The sequence below is a fragment of the Danio aesculapii genome, chromosome 1 (assembly GCF_903798145.1).
Source record: "Danio aesculapii chromosome 1, fDanAes4.1, whole genome shotgun sequence".
NCBI classification, from domain to species: Eukaryota; Metazoa; Chordata; class Actinopteri; order Cypriniformes; family Danionidae; genus Danio; species Danio aesculapii.
The window spans coordinates 43,417,224-43,440,085 of NC_079435.1; the positions used below are offsets into that span (position 1 = coordinate 43,417,224).

Sequence of the window (22,862 nt, forward strand, 5' to 3'; positions counted from 1 at the left end):
AATAAATGTTGTTTGTTGTGAATGCTTTCTCTTTATTTTATACTTTTATTTGTCATCCTAGTGGACGATTTCAGAGTTGGCATGTTACACATATTCACTGGTGGCAGTGCCACTGTATGACACACTGGGTACAGAGGCCATCAGCTATGTCATTGACAAAGGTGATTCTTTACAATTCTGTGCAACAGTGTTTTTAATGATCCTCTTTTATGTTATTGTTATTTCTTATAATAGAGCAATGTTTTGTATGTATGATTCTGGAGTAACCTTTTTTTTTTCACTGGAAAAGTAACTAAAACCTATGGCATAACTTACCCCATCTTTGCCATCTTTGGATTATATGACTTTCTTCTTTCAGATAAGCACAATCAGAGTAGTTTTTGTTTTATTTTTGGCTCTTCTGTACTGTGTAATGCTGTTGGGTAGTGGGCTCTTTTTTGCTTCTAAAAGCACATAAATTTCTGCTGACATTTTTTGCTATTTCTGCGCAGAAGTTTTAAGAAATCTGCGAATTTATGCGGAATGATTTTGGGAGTATCATAACTAAAACACAGGTCCCACTTTATATTAAGTGACTTTACCTAATATGTACTTACACTGACTGACATTTGTTACATTTGTAACATTTCATTACATTTGTTTCATTTGTTACAAACTGTACTTATTGTGTAAATACATGTATTTACATTTTAATTATGCTTGATTAAATACCTGCATGTAATTAATTTCTGTTATTACATTTATAATTACACTGTTGACCATCCTTTACACCTTAACCCAACCTCAAACCATACCACCAAATCTGTCACTAACCCTACCCAAATCACACCTCAATAGCATCAGAAGTGTTCTGTGTTATGTTATGCCAGAGGTCAGCCAAGAAGTGCACATTCGGTAGTTGCCGGTGTTCAGTGATTTGAGTTTATGATTAAAAATGACACATCAACCAGCTTAAGATGTCCGTTAACCCCCTGGTGGTGTATGAGTTAATTTTACAACACGTTTTTGCACTTTTGTAAGCTTAAAATGCAAATGGAAGAGCCGGGATGAAATTTAAAACTACTTCAAATGTGCTCATCTGAAAGAAGAAAGTCATGCACACCGTGGATGGCTTAAGGGTTTAGTACATCACAGGTTAATTGTCATTTTTGGATGAGCTAACTCGTTAAATGAATTAAAAAATTGCTTAAATCTTACATCACATGACTGTACAAAAACAGTAACACTTGTGAGAAATGTGTTGTGAGTAACAGAGCTTTTGTCATAGCTTCCATCACCACCATCATCTGTGACATCGCGGATAAAGCTCGTCTGATCCTGGACTGTGTGTCTGGCCGGAAACACAGCGTCACGACTATAGTGATCATGGAGAGCTTTGACAGTGAGCTGACAGCACAAGCACAAAACTGTGGCATCGACATCATCAGCCTCAAGGAGCTGGAGGTTTCTCTCCCACACACACACACACACACACACACACACACACACACACACACCCTTCCTTTGTAAATAGTGATCCCATTAAACTTGTATTTACACTGCACTAAATAAAGTCTTTCTTTTTTCAGGCTATTGGCAAAGCAAACCACAAGACACCCATTGTAAGTTAAACTGAGCACTGTATTGATTTATAGACATGCAACACTGTGTACCATATACGTGGTGCAATGCGGCACTAGGCGCAGTGCAAGTGCTTTTGGCTAGTTTCGGCCTGGTGCAGGTATCAATTTCATGTTTTATGCCACTTGTTTAAATGGCAAATGCATTTGCGCTTATTTGTGCACCCATGGACATGCTGGTCTGAAAAGGAGGTGTGTTAAGGCGCATTGTAGGCATGTTACCATTTTGAGGCAACCAAAATAGACCACTGGTCTAAAGTCAATGGCACAGCTTTTAAAAAAAAATTTATTTAAAGAATGTGTTAGTGATAGGCAGGTCCAAAACGTGCATGCATGCTGCTTCAAGAGTACACACTTAGCTGATAATTTAGAATAAGCTTGTTTGGCATGCTGTCTTGGGAGAGAGCTCTGAGCTCAAGGATTGTTCAAGCCCAGGGCTTCTTCCTGTTCGCAAGGTGAGAGGGGAGATTGAGCTCAGGTAGATCTCAAAAAGTAGATCACCCCGGCTGATGTGGCTGAGGTAAACTTCATTGAGAAGGAAAAATAGTGATGCTGGGAGCTAGACAATAGTGCCCGTTTGGCTTAGTCTGTTTACATATGATGCATATCTTTGGACGAATCCACGCAGACACAGGAAGAACATGCAAACTCCGCACAGAAATGCCAACTGGCCTGGCGAGGACCAGAGCTGGCGGTTTTCTTGCTGTAGGACAACAGTGCTAACCACTGGGCCACCGTGCCACCCAATCTAGGTGAAAAGGGGGATAAGAAGGGAAGGAAGGGGGGTTTCTTCCAGACAAAGATAGTTGTGGAATGAAGACTGTAGTTATTTATAGTGACTTAGGAATCATATGATTGGAGGATCATGATTAGCTATTGTAGAATCAGCTGTGGTAAATCATAAGTACATGATCCTCTCCAAATGTTTTTATTAATAAACTTCACTTACTACAGAGAAATCTTTAAATATAAAAAACAAAAGTAAAAGGTTATTATCATCTACATTAATATAAAAACACTCCCATACCTTCTTCACCTCAGGGGGCTTGGTCAATCTGGCTTGGTCCGTAGATGGTCTGGTCGCTTTAAACTTGCTCACATGCATATCCATTTCCCATAAAGTGAAGCGTTCAGTTTTTCTCTCACAAAATTCGCAATGTAAATAGCGAATGCACCTCGGCATGACTGCAACTCGCTCTTAAAGTCCCCATGAATTGGAAGCTGCGACCGTTTTTTTTTTTTTTTTTTTTCATATTGTGATGCAGTTTCTTGAGAAACGGAATATTAAATGACAAAACAGTGGGCATGGCTTGTTTTTCCTACTGCAAGCTGATTGGATGTAGTAAAGTAGGCATTTCTTTCAGAAAAGGGTTTGGGGAGAGTTATTACAACCTAACAGACTCTTCTGTTTGCAGTCAAAACTGCCAGTTGGAGCAGCGTGTTTAAATATGTTAGCCACGCCCATTGGTTAAGATATGCGTAATCTGATCATTTAACTAAAAACAAACAGGAAGTACAGTTTCAGATTTCAATTAAAGATTCGAAGGGCAGACATTTTTTTTTTCTTAATGACATGCACAGATGAATTGTTCACCACAAAACTGGCAATGTGAGCTTAAGAAATCAAATGGTTAGTTTTGATTTTTTGGGGACTTTAAGGTCGGTACACACCAAGCCGATGCTAAACAACTGTTGTTGCCTCACATCGGATCACATCTGCTTCTGTCTGGACCAAGAAGCTTCCCATGTATGCGTGCAAAGTATAAACAAAGCAGTGTCCAGTACCATTATCACAGTAATTGTCAGTCACCAAGGAGGGATTCGCTCCTGCAAATATGTCTGATAATCTAATAATCCATATCGTTTGTGTTTCTTTTTGATTTGAATTGTTAACTTGCTACGTCACTACGTCACACTCACACTCTGATTCGTTGCTGACTAACCAGTCAGAGCTCTCTCTTTGGCTGTTGTCGATTCTACATGCTAAATCGGGCTAATGAGCTTCAACGTTAAGCCAATGAGAGGCAACTAGCCAAACAGATGCTGACCAACAGGCCGACGAAGCCCATTGGCCGACTGTCGGATGGTGTGTCCCAGCCTTTAAAGGAACACTCATCCTTTTTTGGAATAAGGCTAATTTTAAGTCTTCTAGAGTGAAACAGTTGACTTGAACCTTTTTTGAATCCATTCAGCCGATTTCTTGTTTTGGCGGGGTCACTTTTAGCTTAGCGTAATGAATTGAATCGGATTTAACCATTAGCATTTCATTCACAAAAATTCAAAAAAGAGTTTTGATTATTTTCCTATTTAAAGCTTGAGTCTTCTGTAGTTACATTGTGCAATAAAGCCGATGGTAAATAAAAAATGACTATATTCTAGGCACTAGAATATAATATTGCTAGGAACTATACTCTTATTTTAGCGTAATAGTCAAGAAACTCTGCTGCTCTACCATGGCTGCACCAGGCGGAGTGATATTGTAAAGTGCTAAAATGTTCCCTTAAAGGGAATGGGTGATGACACTCTGATTGGTTTAATGCTTGTTAGGCCAAAAACACACCCATAACTCATTAAGAACCATTTTTACATTCTTAAAATAGCTAAATGAATTTAGAAATGTTCTAAATGCATCTGCGGCATGTGCTTTAGACCATGCACTTAAATCGTTAAAATAGAGGCCTATATTGGATATGTATTGTTTTATTTAATCACTGTATTATTTCTTTTTTAACATCATAGTTATTTAATTGCTGCTTTTTTCAGCCTCCTAAACCTGAGGACCTGGCACTGATTTGCTTCACGAGTGGAACTACAGGTATTAGATTATATATTTAATCTGTTGTAGCATCGATTTATCTGTTCTGAGAATAATTTAGTAGTGATACACATTTTGATGAAAAAAAACTATGTGCAAACATGGCTTCAGGAAGCGCTTTTGCACACAGCTTCATGCATTCCTCTTTCTGTCAGATTTTGCCATTGGTTTGCTGACATGTTTTGACTCCCTTCTGGAAAATAAATGTATCTGATGTCTTATCCCGACAGGAAATCCAAAGGGAGCGATGCTCACACATGGAAATGTTGTTTCCAATTGTTCTGCTTTCATTAAAATTACAGAGGTAAGCCAAGAGATTTCTTTGCTTCTGTGTTCTTTATCATTTATTGTAGCGTTATCTTTTTTGGCAAAAAAAAAATACAAAGAATTATAGCAAATGAGATTCAGATGACAAGTCAGTTCTGTTTGGAGGCCCTTTCTGAAACTGAATAAAAAAATATAACAGATCATTTCCTCATGATTTGTGATACAGACTCTAGTTATCAGGACATAATTGTGAGAAATAAAAGTTGGAATTACAATAAAAATGGTAATTCTGTCTTTTCGTCTTGCAGTTATAAAATTGTTCCTCGAAATTAGTATACACTCACCGGCCACTTTATTAGGTACACCTTACTAGTACTGGGTTGGACCCTCTTTTGCCTTCAGAACTGCCTTAATCCTTTGTGGCATAGATTCAACAAGGTACTGGAAATATTCCTCAAAGATTTTGGTCCATATTGACATGATAGCATCACGCAGTTGCTCCAGATTTGTCGGCTGCACATCCATGATGTGAATCTCCCCTTCCACCACATTGGATTGAGATGTGGTGACTGTGGAGGCGATTTGAGTACAATGAACTCATTGTCATGTTCAAGAAACCGGTCCGAGATTATTCAAGCTTTATGACATGGTGAGTTATCTTGCTGGAAGCAGCCATCAGAAGATGGGTACACTGTGGTCATAAAGGGATGGACATGGTCAGCAACAATACTCAGGTAGGCTGTGGTGTTGACACGATGCTCAATTGGTACTAATAAAGCACACCATTACACCACCACCACTAGCCTGAACCGTTGGTACATGGCAGGATGAATCCACGCTTTCATGTTGTTGATGCCAAATTCTGACCCTACCATCCGAATGGCACAGCAGAAATCGAGTCATCAGACCAGGCAACGTTTTTCCAATCTTCTATTGTCCAATTTTAGGTGAGCCTGTGTAAATTGTAGCTTCAGTTTCCTATTCTTAGCTGACAGAAGTGGCACTCGGTGAGGTCTTCTGCTGCTGTAGCCCATCTGCCTCAAGGTTCGACATGTTGTGCATTCAGAGATGCTCTTCTGTGTACCTCGGTTGTATCGAGTATTTATTTAAGTTATTGTTACCTTTCTATCAACTCAAACCAGTCTGGCCATTCTCCTCTGACCTCTTCCATCAACAAGGCATTTGCGCCCACAGAACTGCCGCTCACTGGATATTATCTCTTTTTTGGACCATTCTGTTTCTGAAATACTTAGACCAGCCCATCTGACACCAACAACCATGCCACATTCAAAGTCACTTAAATCACCTTTCTTACCCATTCTGATGCTCAGTTTGAACTGCAGCAGATCGTCTTGACCAGGTCTACATGCCTAAATGCATTGAGTTGCTGCCATGTGATTGGCTGATTAGGAATTTGTGCCAACGAGCAGTTGAATAGATGTACTGTACCTAATAAAGTGGCCGGTGAGTGTAGTTCTGAAATCTAATTCTGATGGAAAAAGTAGACAATTTTTTTTTCAATTTCAAGATAAGTTTCTTACTGACCAGATCAATTCTTCTTTCTTTCTGTTTGTTATATTAGGCTCTTGTTGAGCTTCGTTTCCTCATCGAATTGTCTGTTTCTTGTTCTTCCTCTCTCATGTCCTGTGTGTCGATGTGATTGAATATGTGTGTGTGGTCAGGAGTCCCTGAAACTTTGTCCTCAAGATGTTCTCATCTCCTTCTTACCACTAGCGCATATGTTTGAAAGAGTAGTCGAGGTACGCTATATTTCACACTGCCTGTGTGTGTTTGTGTGTGTGTCTGTTTTACAGGTTCATTGCATGCTTAACCAGACAGATATTCACATTTCTTACCTACCACTAGCACACATGTTTGAGAGAGTGGTCGAGGTATGTATTATGCATGCACACAGTCATTAAAACCATCGTTTATTATTCAAGTATTACTTAATTAAAGTTTTTACATATATATATATATATACACACTACCTAACAAAAGTCTTGTTGTAAATGGCAGTTGTAAGAGTGTAAAAGCAGCAAATAATAACTTGATTTCTAGTTGATCATTTGGAAGTGGCAGAAGGTAGATTTTTTTTGATGAATCATCAGTTGAGCTACATCCCAATCATTACAAATACCGCTGAAGACCTATTGGAACCTGCATGGAACCAAGATTGTCATAGAAATAATTCAAGTTTGGCGAAGGAAAAATCATGGTTTGGGGTTACATTGAGTATGGGGGCGTGCAAGAGATCTGCAGAGTGGATGACAACATTGATTACATTACAAAAAACAGGAGAGGGCAAATTCTTCAGCAGGATCGCGCTCCTTCTCATACTTCAGTCTCCACATCAAAGTTCCAGAAAGCAAAGAAGGTCAAGGTGCTCCAGGATTGGCCAGCCCAGTCACTAGAAATGAACATTATTGAGCATGTCTGGGCTAAGACGAAGTAGCATTGAAGAATCCAAAGAATATTGATGAACTCTGGGAGTCCTGCAAGAACGCTTTCTTTGCCATTCCCGATGACTTTATTAATAAGTTATTTCATTCAGTGCAGAGATGTATAGATGCAGTCATCCAAGCTCATGGGAGTTATACACAATATTAATTCTTTTTCCACTGCAGCATGACTTTATATTCTATACTGTACATTATTTCCGTTAGGTGACAAGAATTTTGTCTAAGCAAAGTCAGACCTTACTGTCTTAATTAAATCATTCAAAATCAAGGCTTGATCATATTTTATGTTGGTTAAATAAGCGTAATCTAGAGGCCTTTGCCTTTCATATAAGCTACTTCTGATACCAAATGATTAACTAGAAGTCAAGTTATTAGTAGTTGTTCCTAAAACTTGGATAGGTGACAAGACTTTTGTCAGGTAGTGTATATAAACTAGAACACAAACTTTTATTTAAAATTTAAAATCCGCTTGGAATGCAATAAGAGTCACTCAAACAAACGTTTTGAAATAGTGCCCACAAAGAAAGGCACATGAGTACATTGCGTTTTAGTTTTGGTAAATAAATCAGTAAAATCGAAAAGTTTTGTTCATATTTGATGTTTATAACGTCCCTACACTTTTTTGTGCTTATATCTTGATTGTTTTCTGTTCAGTATAGTGGTACATTTAAAGGATTTGTTGTATCCTGAGGGAAACTTTAAAAATGTAATACGTAATATGTGTTATATTTGTGTTCTGAAATAATAAAAATGTGATCTATCAGCTTTTTCTTCCTCAACAATGCAGTTTTAACATGGTTTGACTTATTTTTTTGTACAAATAAATCTTCCTGTAGTGTACTTAGGAACCCTTTTTTGCATTTTAAAGGATGTCTTGGTCATAGAGACTGTATTTATGAATTTATATCTATTAATCTATCTTTTATTGGCTATGTGTGGACAATTTATAATGAAACTATATGTTTTTGTGTGCTTATATATAACACATTCTCACATGTTAATCAGAATTTCGTTGCATAATTTTTGTTTGTTATGTGTGTAGGGTGTGCTTCTGTGCCACGGGGCCAAGATTGGGTATTTTCAGGGTGACATCCGTCTCCTAATGGATGATTTGAAGAATCTTAAGCCCACTATATTTCCTGTGGTGCCAAGACTACTCAACCGCATGTTTGATAAGGTACATCAGTTATATAATCACACATAAGCTGTTTGCATTTCTGTTTGTGCTTAAATATACTAAGAGTTCATTGCTTAATAAACATTCATGTGTGTTTGCGTTAAGATCTTTGGCCAGGCGAACACTCCTCTTAAAAGATGGCTGTTGGATTTTGCCACCAGCAGGAAAGAAGCGGAACTTAAAAGTGGAGTTGTGAGGAAGGACAGCATGTGGGATAAATTAATCTTCAGCAAAGTACAGGTAACCACACAAAACTGATGTTGACCTTAAGAACATCCAAGATTTGGTTGAATTTTCCCTTTAGTAGCACATTAAGGAAAGCAGTGAGCATTAGACATGGGGCGATAACCGTTTTCAAGGTATAACAGTTTGGAAAAGTCCAAACCGCCGACATTTTCTGCTATACTGTTCCTATGGTATATTCAAATGTTTTTAGGACAACAGTATCTCCAGCAGAAAAGATTTCCAAAGATGCCATTTTAAATTGTAAAGAAATCAGTGTTTTTGAAACTAATGAAGACAGCAGAAGTCAACAATTCATTTGAATGATTTAGCCTGACATGTTTACTGCTCCAAAATATTATAGATGTTTCTCAAAATGGAATAAATGATTTGCTTTTTACCCAGACATTTAAAAGGAACAGATTGTAGAGCGTTAATCACAATACCGTGAAACCGCGATATTTTTATCCAAGGTTATCAAACCGTCAGAATCTCATACCAGCCCATGCCTAGTGAGCATAATAGCTTTAGTGCTTTTAATGAAATCTCCTAGGGGATGCGTGTGCACTGTGAAAAGCAATGGACCAAGTACTGAGCCTTGTGGTGCTATGGTCATAACTCCTGACTGGAATTCCTTGCAGAAAACATTTCTTTCCATGAACGATCATAATTGTTTTTTCATAGATAAGGCAGATTTGAAATTGATCTGTAATGGGATCAGTTTTGGTTTGCCTTTAAATGTTGGGGTTTTTAGTTTACTCTTAAAGTATCTGTAGCTATTAACTTGCATTGCAGGAAATTCGAAGGTCCGTTATTTAAACTAAAAGTCATCTTTAATATTCTGTTGAAAAAGTGACTTACTTCTTAGATGTGGCTTGAGTGCGAGTGAATTTACGGCAGGTTTATTGGTTCTTCTCTGTTTTTTAAAGGGTAAGTTCATTTTAAAATGAAATGTACTGACTATTTACTTATCAAGTGGTTCTATACCTTTATGAGTTTCTTTTTTCTGTTGAACACAAAAGATGATGTTTTGAAGGTTGCTGGTTGCTTGCACCCATCAACTTCCATAGTAGGAAAAAAAGAAGGATTTCAGAATTTCTAAAAATATATTCTGTTGCTTTCAACTAAAAATGAAACACCACAAGGTTTTAAACGAGTAAAGGGAGAGTTAATGATGACAAAATGTACATTTTTGGATCTGCTATCCCTTTAAATTTTTTATTATTATTTATTGTTTACAGTTCACCTTGGTACTTTCTCAGAACAGAATTAAAATTAGTCATTTCTCAAAACAACATGTAGAAATAGCAAAACACCATGGATTTCCTGCAAACGCCAGTCTCTTGCTCAAAATCCTTAGTTCATCTCTCAAAAAGAAATATATTTGTCAATGAACGTGTCAGTGCGGTCAGAATGACAAGGCCTTGTGTCATTGTGTGCGGATAAGACAGTCAAATTAATTTTTCAATTACAGCAGTGTACTCTACTCCAGTGGTTCCCAGAGTGGACCCCCTGGGAGGTTGCGGGACAATGACAGGGGGGGGTCGCTTGCTTATTTCCAAAAATCAAATAAATGTTATTAAACTATTAAAATGACCATATTTTAACCATAACCCACAGAAGATAAAAATAGTAGTTTTAATAGTAAAAAAACAACAACATGCAAAGGAAAATCCATCAGCCTTTAAATAATGTTTTTCATAGGATTGGTGTGATTTACGTTAGATTAACAACACAGCTATAGCGTCAGCTGCAGCAGACTGATTTTACAACACCAGGTTAAACTTTCTGACACCTTTATGGCAATCAAATACATTAAAAATAAATACAGGCCACAACTGAACACTGAGAATGCTCTCTGAGTGGTGGTCTACAGAATTAAACCAAGAATAGACATGTGCTAAAAACATTGTGTCCACCAGTCTCTTTAGCTGAGGTTAATATTAAACAAATTAATAAATGACTATAAAAAGGTTGTTAGATTGTGGCACTTTTATGTTGTCAATATGCTCATGTTTATATAGGGCTATTGTTTTGTGCGCAACGTTTGTGTTATAACCACCTTCGAGGAATTTGGAGGTCGCGAGTCACTAGCATTGTTATTTTAGGGGTCACGGGCTGAAAAGTTTGTGAACCCCTGCTCTACTCTAGGTCATGTAGTTTTGAGAATTTCAATTCTGATCTGAGAAATGGACCAGTTAGTGAGAAAAGCAGATTTTCTTTAACTCCTGTGACTCCCCCTACAGGCCAGTCTCGGTGGGCGTGTGAGGCTGATGATCACAGGAGCTGCTCCAGTGTCTCCAACAGTCCTCACTTTTCTGCGAGCAGCACTGGGTTGCCAGGTACACACACACACACACACACCTCTTGCTGCTAGTATTGCTATCAGATTTTCAAGTTACAGCTTTTTTTCTATTGTTTGTTGTAGTTTTATGAAGGTTACGGGCAGACAGAGTGTACTGCAGGCTGCACAATGTCACTTCCTGGAGACTGGACAGCCGGTAAGACTCGATCTGCACACATTAACATGTTTAAAAAATAAACAGTTGGACAGTTGTGTTCTGTTTAAACAGCCTGTGTGGTAACACACACTATTGTTTTGATGTGTGTGTCCTCAGGCCATGTGGGAGCGCCGCTGCCCTGTAACTTTGTTAAGCTGGTGGATGTAGCTGAAATGAATTACTTTGCAGCAAATGGAGAGGGAGAGGTAGGTCACCAGTGGATATAGTAGAAGAGTTTACTGGCTTCAATTAATGAAAGTTTGTGCTTTTATTCTTAGCTCTTTTAAGAGTATTAGTAGACTGTTAGCCGGGTTCCAGAATTTCCAGAATATCATGGAATAAAAAAACAAGTTCCAGACATTGAAAATCAGGGAATTTTGTGTACTTTCCATTTATCAAAAAAATGTATTTTTTCTATACCAAGTTTTCTTATTTTTTTTATTTGTTTAGCTTTTTGTTATGGTTAGGTTATTTTTTGCTACCATTTTAATCCTTTTCAACTTTCATTCATTCTCCTTCAGCTTAGTCTCTTATTGATCAGTAACTATTTATACTTGCTTTACACAGCGGATAACCTTCCAGCTGCAACCCATTACTGGGAAACACCCATACACTCTCACATTCACACACACACACACTCATACACTACGGCAAATTTTGTTTACCCATTAGTGTTAACGGATCACAAATCTCACAGTTCGGATCACACCACGGTTTCGAGTCACAGTTTGGACCATTTTTTGGATCAGCAAAAAAGGGAGGAGACGAATGTCATTTGCTTTCCATTTATACAAACATATTACAGCAAAAACCATTGGTTATAACAAACAGAACTTAGAACCTGTCATTTTATTAAAAATCAAAATCAAGGAAAAACCAGCCGAAACCAAGAAAAGTATTCAATACGAAATATGATCTTTGCTACTGTTGCCGGTAGTGCTAAATATAGAAATGTAACATCTCATGTTTATCTTCGATTAATGATTCAACAAACTTCATGTTTCATTTTACTGTAGGTGGATCATTTCTAAAAACCCATTCAGTGACATAATTTTGATGGTTGTTTGTCGCCACCTGTTGGTTACGTAATGTAATTGCTTTCCCCAGTGTCAAGTTCCATTAAACAGAGATTTTAATATTTACCATAAACATCAGTGTTTAGATCTGAACTATAAACTGCTCTCTCAGTACTTCTGTGTTATTCAATTGTTTGTAACAAACTGAAAAAATGTAAAAACGGAATCTCTCTCGATCAAACGCAGATATGAATGCAGCGCTTGATTAATAAACATATGCAAATCATTGTCATTTATCATTCATGTTGCGCGGGTTTGAATTGAGATCCCGATCTTTTTTCCGCGGGTCACGTGCGTTTCGAACTGTGAATTGTGAGCCGTTACACCCTATAGTGCATGTTTTTGGGGGAAACTGGACCACCCGGAGGAAAGTCCACACAGAAATGCCAACTGGCCTAGCCAGGATTCGAACCAGCAACCTTCTTGCTGTGAGGCGACGGTGCTAACCACTGAGCCATAGTCGTTCCTCTTTTCCAACTTGTCAAACAGCAATCACATGTAGTCACCAGGCCGTATGACTTTTCTCAAGTTTTGCAGCAATATTTGTGGCATCTCTTGTGTTGTTTTGCTGTGAAAACACACAAACTTCCACATCTTAGTTTATTTATTTTTGACCAATTTTTTTTTGACCAAAAACTATTGATCTCTGTGCTTTAGATACAGGGGACACTGAGAGAAACAAAGAGGGAAGGTGGTTTTCTTTTAATCGTTTACTGAAGAAAAAAAAATCATCAGTAAAATCTCAAATTTAGCAGTCGATACAGCAAATGAAGTCTTGCTCAAATAGACTTTGGCTGAATACACGTTGAGATAATGTCACATGATGTGTCTAAATTGGGTCACCTATGGAGATGCGTATGGCCATGGCATCTCTAGCATTTACCAGATGACCACTTTCTTGATGTGAATATCATTTTATTTCACATAAAACAGTGCAGATGGCTTGGAAGGAATTTACAAAAGTGTCTTTGCGGCAATTAAAAAAAAGCTCTACATTTTGCACCATTTGCCAATGTTTGCAGCACATCTGCGGCAATAAAAAAAATCAGCAAAATGTTCCCCCATTAGCTTGATTCTGAGTTAAATTCCATGACAAGCAGAAACACGTAATTCTGAAGGATTGCTCAACACAACAGCTGCCTGTTTTTTTTTTGTTTACATTTTATGACCAATTATAGGTCATGGACATTTAGCTATTTAGCCAATGAAAGTCCTGGAATTGGCATACAGTTTCAAAGATACAAAGTTAGTATCAGAATACAAAGACAACATCAAGCTAATGGTCATCAGTCAATCAACATTGGGCTGTTGTTGAGTGTTGGATAGCTCAGTGTTTGCTGTGTGTTCTGACTTTTGGCTGATCTAACATGTTGAATCCGCATCTGCTAGCATCAGCGAAAGAGTGAACTCGAAACTTGTTTAGAGAATTGGTCACGAGAATAAAAGTGAAAGCGATGAAAGCAAGCAAAGTATTAATAACATTACAGACTGAAAGTTATTCTAACGTTATGCCATCTTAACTGAGCATTCCAATTAGCAAATATACAGTATTAACAACAAGACCAACCATCTGGAGTGAATTAAGAGATTAGCATCATTACTTCTGAAATGGTCAGAGAGTGCTGCGTTGTTTCGTTTTCACTTTTTGAATTATAAATATACTCCACTGATATCTGCTGATGTAGAGACTTATTTCCTCTTTAGCAGACACAGAGTATTCCTGCGGTCTTGTGGTGTATTTTTTGGTTCTAGCATACATTTAAGTTCATTGCCGTCAGTTCGCAGGTGCATCAAAATAAAGTGTAATCATAAAAGCAATTTCATTCAAATGAGTCACTTAGTTATGATGGAAAATTAAACTGATATTTCAGCCAACTATTTGAATTCTGTCATCATTTACCCATTCTCCACGTGTCTCTTGTTGAACACAAAGGAAGATATAAAACACCCATTGATTCCATAGTATTTTTTGTTCCTACGATAGATGTCAATAGCTGTGTTTCCATCCGTCTATTTTTCTGCGCATTTTGCATATCCCATTGATGGAAACGTCATGATGTGCATACATTTTGAAAATGCACATAAAAAACCTATGCGCACAACTGAGTAGGATAAACTTTTTATACGATAAAAAAATAGATGCGCATAAACTACGATTGAAAAACTTTTACCGCACAAATTTCAGCATGCGCATTAAAAAGGTCATGTGTATGTGTGATAAGAGATCATGTGATGATAAAAATGTGTGTAAATGGACAAACCAGCAGACTCAGAACATCATAAACCATCTGAACTGTTGTTTTGGTCATTCTAAAACGCCTTACCATTTAAGTATTAGTGTTATTATATTACTAATGACCTCCAGAATCAAGAGCGTCTGTGCTCTGCGTCTGACACCTTCAAACACCACCGTGCGTTCACAGCGTGTCAGGATTGCCTTCTGAGGCGCAAGCCATTTATTAATTGAAGAAAAGATTCACGCAGCTTCTATACCGCAGCAAATTCAGTTTTTACTGTTGATATTTGGTGCCAGATAATCAGGAAGTGATGATTTTGTTCGCTTTGACTTGTTGGACGGAAACGCTGCTTTATTCGCACGTCTTTTATGCGATAATCCAGTTTTGCACATAAAGTTCATTCGCATTTTTGGATGGAGACATAGCTAGTGGCTGCTCCCCCCCCCCCCCCCCCCCCCCCCCTCCTTTCATCAGAATATCTTATTTTGTGAAATAAATTCATTAAACTTTGGTAGAACTTTATTTAGAAATAAAAAACTATGCCTTTCATGGATTGAATTTTAATTGATGCACAGAAATACTTTGTCATGACTTGTATATTATTACAATTTAAACCTTATTTTTGGTTTCATTTATAAACGTTGTAAATCTGTCGTGGCACACTGTACCACTGAGTTACCTGACTCTCTGTGTGTGTTGATCTCAGGTGTGTGTGAAAGGACCAAATGTGTTTCAAGGTTACCTGCAGGACCCGGAGCAAACCTCAGGGGCTGTGGATAAAGACGGCTGGCTGCACACCGGAGACATCGGCAAATGGCTTCCGGTAAATTCCACAACCACTTTCAGCACTTTCTATCTGTATTTACTCTGTCAAATTCTCAATCTCCCAGTTCAGTTTTAATTCATTCAACTTCCTGCTTCAGTGAACTGACATCAATCTAGTTACTGACCCTCTAACATTTACTGTTCAGCTGTTAACTGTTTACTAATCCCAAAAGTTTTAAGTGTATTAATTAATAGCAGCTTTTCCACTATCTTGCTGAATAGTTCTAAGAATATTCAAGTATGATTCCAGTTGTATTTCCATGTGAGCCTGTTATGGCCAGCATGATAACAAACTGTTCTCGGCTTGGTGTTCTTCTGGTAGAGTCCTGAACTGGTGACGCATGACATTGGTTGGCTACTAATTTTTTCCATAGCTGGCTTAGCGGAAATGCACTATTTGTTTATTTATTTTTTTGTTATTCAACAAAGTCAATATCACAAAAAAAAGAGTCCCCAAAACATAAATATATGAACATAATCCATGTTGCTGTTTAAATTACACTTGCGTTACATTTACGACTGACGCATTTGTATTGCATTCCAGAGAGCTCCATGACCAGCAGTACAACGGAAAATAAAACCGTATCCATGCTGACTGCTTCAGATTGGCATGGAATTCAATGGTTTTGCAAAGAGAACCATTCTGCCTGAAAGTGGAATGTAGAAATCTGATACATGAATATATGCAAATTAAATATATACAAGTTCACATTTGAATTTCATATATATAAAACATCTGTCATATCTGCAGCATTGATTTCAACTGATTTAGAAAAATATCGCAATGGCCATATTTGAACATATATAAAAGTAAAGCTAATATATTTAAACATATTTAAAATTCCAATAGTTGAAAACATATATGAAAGTGGCCATTTTTGCATTATATAGAAATATATGTTGCATACACAGTATGACATATTTTAAATATGTGAAATCCAAATATGAACTTGTATGTCATATGTAATTTGCATACATTGGCATGTATCAGATTTCTGTGTGGAGGCTAATGTTAACTAATAATAAAGGGAACAGGACCCTCCGCTATAACGTTAAGCAGTTTTGTTTGTTGGTTTCAGAATGGCACTCTGAAGATTATCGACAGGAAGAAACACATTTTTAAGCTGGCCCAGGGTGAATACATCGCTCCAGAAAAGATTGAGAACATCTACATCCGCAGTGACCCTGTGGCTCAGATCTTTGTACATGGAGACAGTCTGCAGGTGAGAGACACACACAACTGTCATGTTTTATTTTTTACAATGTTGCACATCCCTATGTAAGAAGAACGTCCAGTGTTTTCCAGCGCCTAGACTGCAGCTCTGCACAAGAAGTTTGGCCAGAGGAGAAGTAGTTGTGCTTGAGTTTTTTTCCTTCACTTTGTCAATTGGTGAAGTTTGTTCCTCGCTTCTGGCTTGCTTAGTTTATAACTTGTGGAGCTGCGCATCGATGGATTTACTCTTCAGTGTTTGGACTTTCAGCAGTGAATTTTAAACCACACCAAACTGAACTAAACTGAACTTCAACTCTGAAAACTGGACTGACAGTTTCAATTTACTAGAACTACTATGTTAAGCTGCTTTGACATAATTTATATTGTAAAAGCGCAATAAAATAATGATGAACTGAACTGAAAAGAAGTGTGAGAATACACCCATCCTGTCTCTCTCTTTTTAGGCATGTTTAGTGGGTGTTGTTGTTCCTGATCCAGACTTTCTCCCAGGATGGGCAAAGAAAAGAGGCATTGAGGGATCCTTCAATGACATGTGCAAAAGCAAGGTAAACCATGGGACACAGAAGAAATCAAAAAAGACTTTTACAAGATCTGGATTCAGCATAGTAGAGTACAGATCATAATGTTCAGAGGTTTTGCTATCAATCCATTTTCAACAAATATTTAATGGAAGAAATGGGTCCATTAAAATGAAATGCCATAGTAAAGAAAGTAAGAATAAGGATTTAAGATCCTGAGATTTTAAAAGTGGTGTTATCCCTGAAGAACTGACACCTGATGTTGTTTAAACAGGAAGTGAAAAATGCCATCCTAGAGGATATGATTCAGCTTGGGAAAGAAGCTGGACTGAAGTCTTTCGAACAGGTGAGTTCAACGAACACAATTCCGGATTCCTGAGCCACAAATCTCATTCTCTATATATATATATATCTGGATTTTTGTTTTTGTAAATATTGGTCAAAATACAAACATACCCACGTATAGGTTTTCAACCAGATTCATCTTGGTCGATTTCTTTCTTAATGTAATTAAACATTAATCTGTTCAATACTATCTAGACATAAACGATAAGGTTGTATTATTAAAAATAATGAATTGAGAAATCCGCTCAACACTTGTTCAATGTTTATTTCATAATTACACTATATATAGTATACTAAACTACACATTTATAATCATATAATCTTAACAAACACACTGCTAATACAATTAAGTCATATCTGGAGATTTAAACAGATGATGAAAGGCAGACAGTCATGAAATGGCCTCCACAGAGTCCAGACCTTAATATTATTGAGGTGGTATGAGAATCAATTGGGCAGAGAAAGAAAGCTCTGGCAGCCTAAATTTAAGAATGAACTTTGGGAAGTGCTGGAAGAGGCCTGATATTCCATAAAACAATATATTTCAGAAAATCTAAGCACATTTTCTTTAAAACACTTTTGTTTCGTGCCAAGGGTGGTCACACTAAATACAGCCTCATTTTTATGTTCTAATTACTAATAAATGTATTAATTATATTAACATTATATTATTGTGAAAATTAAACTAGACAAGGGTCAGAAAAGGCTGACATTGTTCGCCAGTAAGTGTGTATTGTTTACTATAATCTGTGTCTATGCAGGTGAGAGACATCGCTCTGCACCTGGAAATGTTCTCTGTTCAGAACGGCCTCCTCACACCAACACTGAAAGCTAAGAGAACCGAGCTGAAGAGCCGCTTCAGAGAGCAGATCGACCAGCTCTATGCCAAAATCAAAATGTGAGCAGCTGGACAGAGACCCCCTCCTCCGTCCACAGTGAGGGAACTACAACACCCCAGAATACACACTTTGACAAAGGAGGTGCTCCAGTTCTGTCATGCTGTTGGGAGTGAAGGACCACTAGTGGACTCTATAAAACTTTTTTCTTTTCTACCACTTGGAGGAGCTGTAGTCGTCCCTCAGCCCCGTCAGAAAAGCACATGCCAAACATTTCACCAGCCCTGATCATCATCTGGGACGACAACTGAAGAAAACTGGAAGCTGAACCAACCCAATGCCTTAGGCCAGTCAATGCCTTGAGTCTAACGAGCCAGACGAGATCATGTTAATTCAAACGACAGACTGAAACAGCTTGGGCCTCATTTATAAAGTCTATGCTCAGATTTGATCTCGGTGTGTGTGTGCGCGCTTAAATAAACAGCAATGTCCATATTTATGTATGTAAAAAAAAACACACCTGGTAAAGTTTAACAGCCACATCAAGGTCTGAGCAGTCGTTAGAGCTGTGCGATTAATCGCAATCACAATTTGAAACATTGCGATTAGCTAATCACAAAAGACTGTGATATAATAAATGTATTAGCAAAGACTATAGAATACACAAGACATGTCACTCGTATCTTTTTGAATGGGGAAAAGTGTAACGGTCAATATGGTGAATAAAGCCCCGCCTACTAGTACAGGAGCCAATCATCAATCGCTATATGGTGAAAAGAGCCTGCCTTCTAGTACAAGAGCCAATCATTGATCGCTGTAGACTGACGATACTCTGGGGGAGGGTCTCGGACCAGGCGTGAGTTTTGTAGATTTTGTGTGATTTAAACGTTTAGAAATAAACTAAAGGGGCAGTTGTTGTTTAATTTTATTGGTGATTCCTAATATAAAATGTAATCGTAAGTTTGACAAGCAGTTTTGGAGAATTTGATGTTTCTCCATTCAAACAGAATGTCCGAGTATACTGCCCAAGAGGCGTTTCAAAGATGTCTGCCGAGTGAAATGACTTGCCTTAAAGGGACTTTGGTATTATTTAATTTTCCCCACCCAGAGCAAATGCGTGACTGCCGTCTGTGTGTGACAGTCTTACTAGCCAATTGAGTAAGCACACTTTCGTTCTGCCCAATCAGAATTGCACAACCGATCTATGCGGAATGCCCACAATAAAATAAAAAAAATGTAATTTAAAAAAATAATTAAAAATAGGAAAGCACTGACGAGTGGGATGATGGCATCTGCTGCTTCAGAAGCATTAATAGACGAATTAATATCAAAGAAAAAAAAGGACAGTCACAGACACCGAACAAAAACAGGTCATTTTTAAGAGCTGGCACAGAATTGTTCTCACGGCTTACAGATGTGGGTATGTTCAGGTGGTACGGAAGACCCACCCCTCACTGACAAAAGTCCAGAATTTGATCTCATTCGTCCTATTTTGACTGCTATGCCATCATAAACAGTGTAAATAATCTTCGAAAAAGTCTTTAAGACCAAGCGGAATCCTGCGTAAGGTAATCAGTTCAGCTAATCAGTTTTGGCCAGTGCTAACTAACATTTTATGAGTCCAACTTCCAGCTGTTTAGGAAAACACACAACGAAGTCTTCTTTCACCACTTTTTTTAAATAGAGAAAACATTTTACAAGTAACTTTTATTCTATTATACAATAGAATTAATAATTTTTTTAATGAAATGGACAAATTCTGACTAAAGAAAATTAAATGTGTTGGCCAGTTTGTTATTTGCCCAATAAATGACAATAGGCTACAGTTTTTAATTTCAAACGTTAACAGGCTCCTTTTTGCTGATATATGGTGTAATTAATTTGTATTTTAAAAATAAGTTTTTTTTTTCCACTTTTTTTTTTAAATTCTAAATCTTTAGCAAATATTTTGTGCATCAAAAAGTGTGGTTATGATGGCTGTCCAACAAGCCAATTCAGCCTTAAAAAAAGCGCTAAAATGTCAGCCTTAAAATGCCACTAAAAGGCAGTATGTAAGTCTCATAATTAAATACAAAATGAGGCGTATAACTGCAAAAAGGTCCACTTTGAGAAAAAAAAAAGAACCACCCCTTTCACCAAGCTGGCTACAGGCCTGATGAAGCGACGTGAGCTTTAAATTTCGCTTCTGTTATTAACATCAGTTATATTTGTACAAAATATATGTCAGTATATTAACACTTATGACACATTAGTAATATGTAAATTTAAAGAATGTGCACATTACCTTTCTCCGATTTGCACACACACGTTTGAGAAATGATCGTAAAACTAAGAATGGATTCTGTTCATCGTTTTATAAGCGAGGCCCCTGACATGCCATAAAGTGCTCATTTTTTCCTCCAAACTTATTTCAATATTTCCAATGTTTGGTTTCCATTAAACTTCTGTAAATGTATACTTAATTGTAAAAGTTATGGTACTGATTGTAAGTCACACTGCTTCTGTTATGGTTAACCATGTGTTTGGCAAATTTGATGTCTATAAATAATTTCCTCAGAATATTCCATTGACTGTAGAATGACAGCACAAATAGGATTCGTTAATAGACCACTGGTCTATATTTAATGGTAATCTATATGATAGATCAGTGGTTGATCATCAGATTCCACTAACAGCACAACCAACTCTAAAAACAACTCAAATGTGCCTCTCCTGGAGATTAAAGCTTGTGTATATATTATTTATGTTTGTACATCTTTAACGTATTCTGGCTCATTCAAGTTGTGCAAATGGTTACTTGTAGCATGCCGGTGTTGAAGACAAATAAATAGATGGCATTGTCTTTTAACAGTGTTTGTTTTGTGTTCATTCTTTGATTGTCAATCAGCATTGATACAGCTGACATTTCCTGTTTTGTTTTGGAAACACTGAAATTCTACTAATGCTTTAGATATTAAACTTATAAATGTAATTGTTAGTGCATAAGAATTTGTTCTTGGAATGAGTGAGAGGAGCAACATTAAAGTATAACCTCAGTGTGAATGTATAGTTATGCCATTAAGAACCATTCTATTACTTGCTACCAAAAGTACAAGGCCAATTATCTTTATTCGTTTGGAAGAATTACATCTTGAATGATTGAACTCTGTTCCATTATTTTCAGATGTTTCTGCTGTTGTTGTTTTTTACTTGCATGTTTCCTAAGGTAAATGATAGACCTGAACATTTTTTTCTTTTGAATACATAAAATGTCTTTGAAATTGAAGAAAGTAGCATTACTGGCTGGTTCACAAGCTTGTGAAGAAAATGTGTGATCATCTTTCCATTGTGACTCAAAGTTTGAAAAAACTCAATTTAAAACATTCCAACTTAATATTAAAGATTAAAACTTTAATGACAGTTGTGTTTTTACATATTTTTGAATAGTAAAAAAATAGCATATTTTTGAGTTTTGTAAAATCATGAAAAAATTTGTTAATAGATTAAAGTGGAAGAAAAGGTTTAATATACACTCACTGGTCACTTTATTAGGTATCAGAATGGGGAAGAAAGGTGATTTAAGTGACTTTGAATGTGGCTTGTTGGTGTCAGATGGGCTGGTCTGAGTTTATCAGAAACAGAATGGTCCAAAAAAAAAGAAAATATCCAGTGAGCGGCAATTCTGTGGGCGCAAATGCCTTATTGATGACAGAGGTCGGAGAAGAATGGCCAGACTGGTTCCAGCTAATAGAAAGGCAACAGTAACTCAAATAACCACTCATTACAACTTTGGTAAGCAGAAGAGCATCTCTGAACGCACAACACGTCCAACCTTGAGGCGGATGGGCTACAGCAGCAGAAGAACACACCGGGTGCCACTCCTGTCAGCTAAGATCAGTGAACTGAGGCTGCAATTTGCACAGGCTTACCAAAATTGGAAAATAGAAGATTGGAAAAACGCTGCCTGATCTGATTAGTCTGGATTTCTGCAGCGACATTTAGATGGTAGGGTCTGAATTTGACGTCAACAACATGAAACCATGGGTCCATCCTGCCTTGTATCAATGGATCAGGCTGCTGGTGGTATAAAGGTGGGGTGGATATTGTCTTGGCACACTTTGACTATGACCACAGTGTACCCATTTTCTGATGGCTACTTCCAGCAGGATTGCGCGGCGTGTCATAAAGCACAAATCATCTCAGACATGACAATGAATTCACTGTACTCAAATGGCCTCCACAGTCACCAGAGCTCAATCCAATAGAACACCTTTGGGATGTGATGGAATTGGAGATTCGCATCATGGACATGCAGCCAACAAATCAGCAGTAACTGCATGATACTATCATGTCAATATGGACCAAAATCTTGTACCTTGTTGAATCTATGCCAAAAGGCAGGTCTGAAGGCAAAAGGGGGTCCAACCCAGTCCTAGTAAGGTGTACCTAATAAAGTGGCCGGTTAGTGTATATTGCATTCATTTAGCAAAAAACTTACTTTAAATTTTCTCTTTATGAAGATTAAATTGTTCTGAATTAAAGTTAAAGTGTAGTTAATAGTTAACTATAGTCAATCTGTGGTAATCAATCTGCCAAAAAACAACATGTCTACCATATTTTTACATAATTATTATATTATATAAAATATAAAATACATATTTTATATAGTAAAACCTTATTCAGATAATAAAAGTGATATTAAATAGATAACATCGGACAAGCTGCTTAAATGCACTACAGTAATAAAGC

The 22,862-nt window shown here is 37.3% G+C and overlaps 1 protein-coding gene across 3 annotated transcripts in view; it reads left to right on the plus strand.

Annotated features, from left to right (window-relative positions):
- acsl1a (acyl-CoA synthetase long chain family member 1a) overlaps window positions 1-18,624 on the plus strand; it is a 33,072-nt gene extending 14,448 nt beyond the window's left edge. For 2 of the 3 annotated variants that reach the window (XM_056460897.1, XM_056460882.1), the window contains 16 exons: window positions 62-161; window positions 1,268-1,443; window positions 1,569-1,601; window positions 4,383-4,434; window positions 4,665-4,738; window positions 6,384-6,461; window positions 8,206-8,340; window positions 8,446-8,580; window positions 10,809-10,904; window positions 10,991-11,063; window positions 11,181-11,269; window positions 15,083-15,199; window positions 16,281-16,424; window positions 16,879-16,980; window positions 17,228-17,299; window positions 18,060-18,624. In XM_056460897.1, the coding sequence (XP_056316872.1) occupies window positions 62-161; window positions 1,268-1,443; window positions 1,569-1,601; window positions 4,383-4,434; window positions 4,665-4,738; window positions 6,384-6,461; window positions 8,206-8,340; window positions 8,446-8,580; window positions 10,809-10,904; window positions 10,991-11,063; window positions 11,181-11,269; window positions 15,083-15,199; window positions 16,281-16,424; window positions 16,879-16,980; window positions 17,228-17,299; window positions 18,060-18,200 (1,617 nt within the window). In that variant the 3' untranslated portion in view covers window positions 18,201-18,624. Of the gene's footprint in view, window positions 1-61; window positions 162-1,267; window positions 1,444-1,568; window positions 1,602-4,382; window positions 4,435-4,664; window positions 4,739-6,383; window positions 6,462-6,515; window positions 6,594-8,205; window positions 8,341-8,445; window positions 8,581-10,808; window positions 10,905-10,990; window positions 11,064-11,180; window positions 11,270-15,082; window positions 15,200-16,280; window positions 16,425-16,878; window positions 16,981-17,227; window positions 17,300-18,059 lie in introns of all 3 variants that reach the window. The other variant, XM_056460890.1, reaches the window with a different exon arrangement.
- The last annotated feature ends 4,238 nt before the right edge of the window (window positions 18,625-22,862 follow it).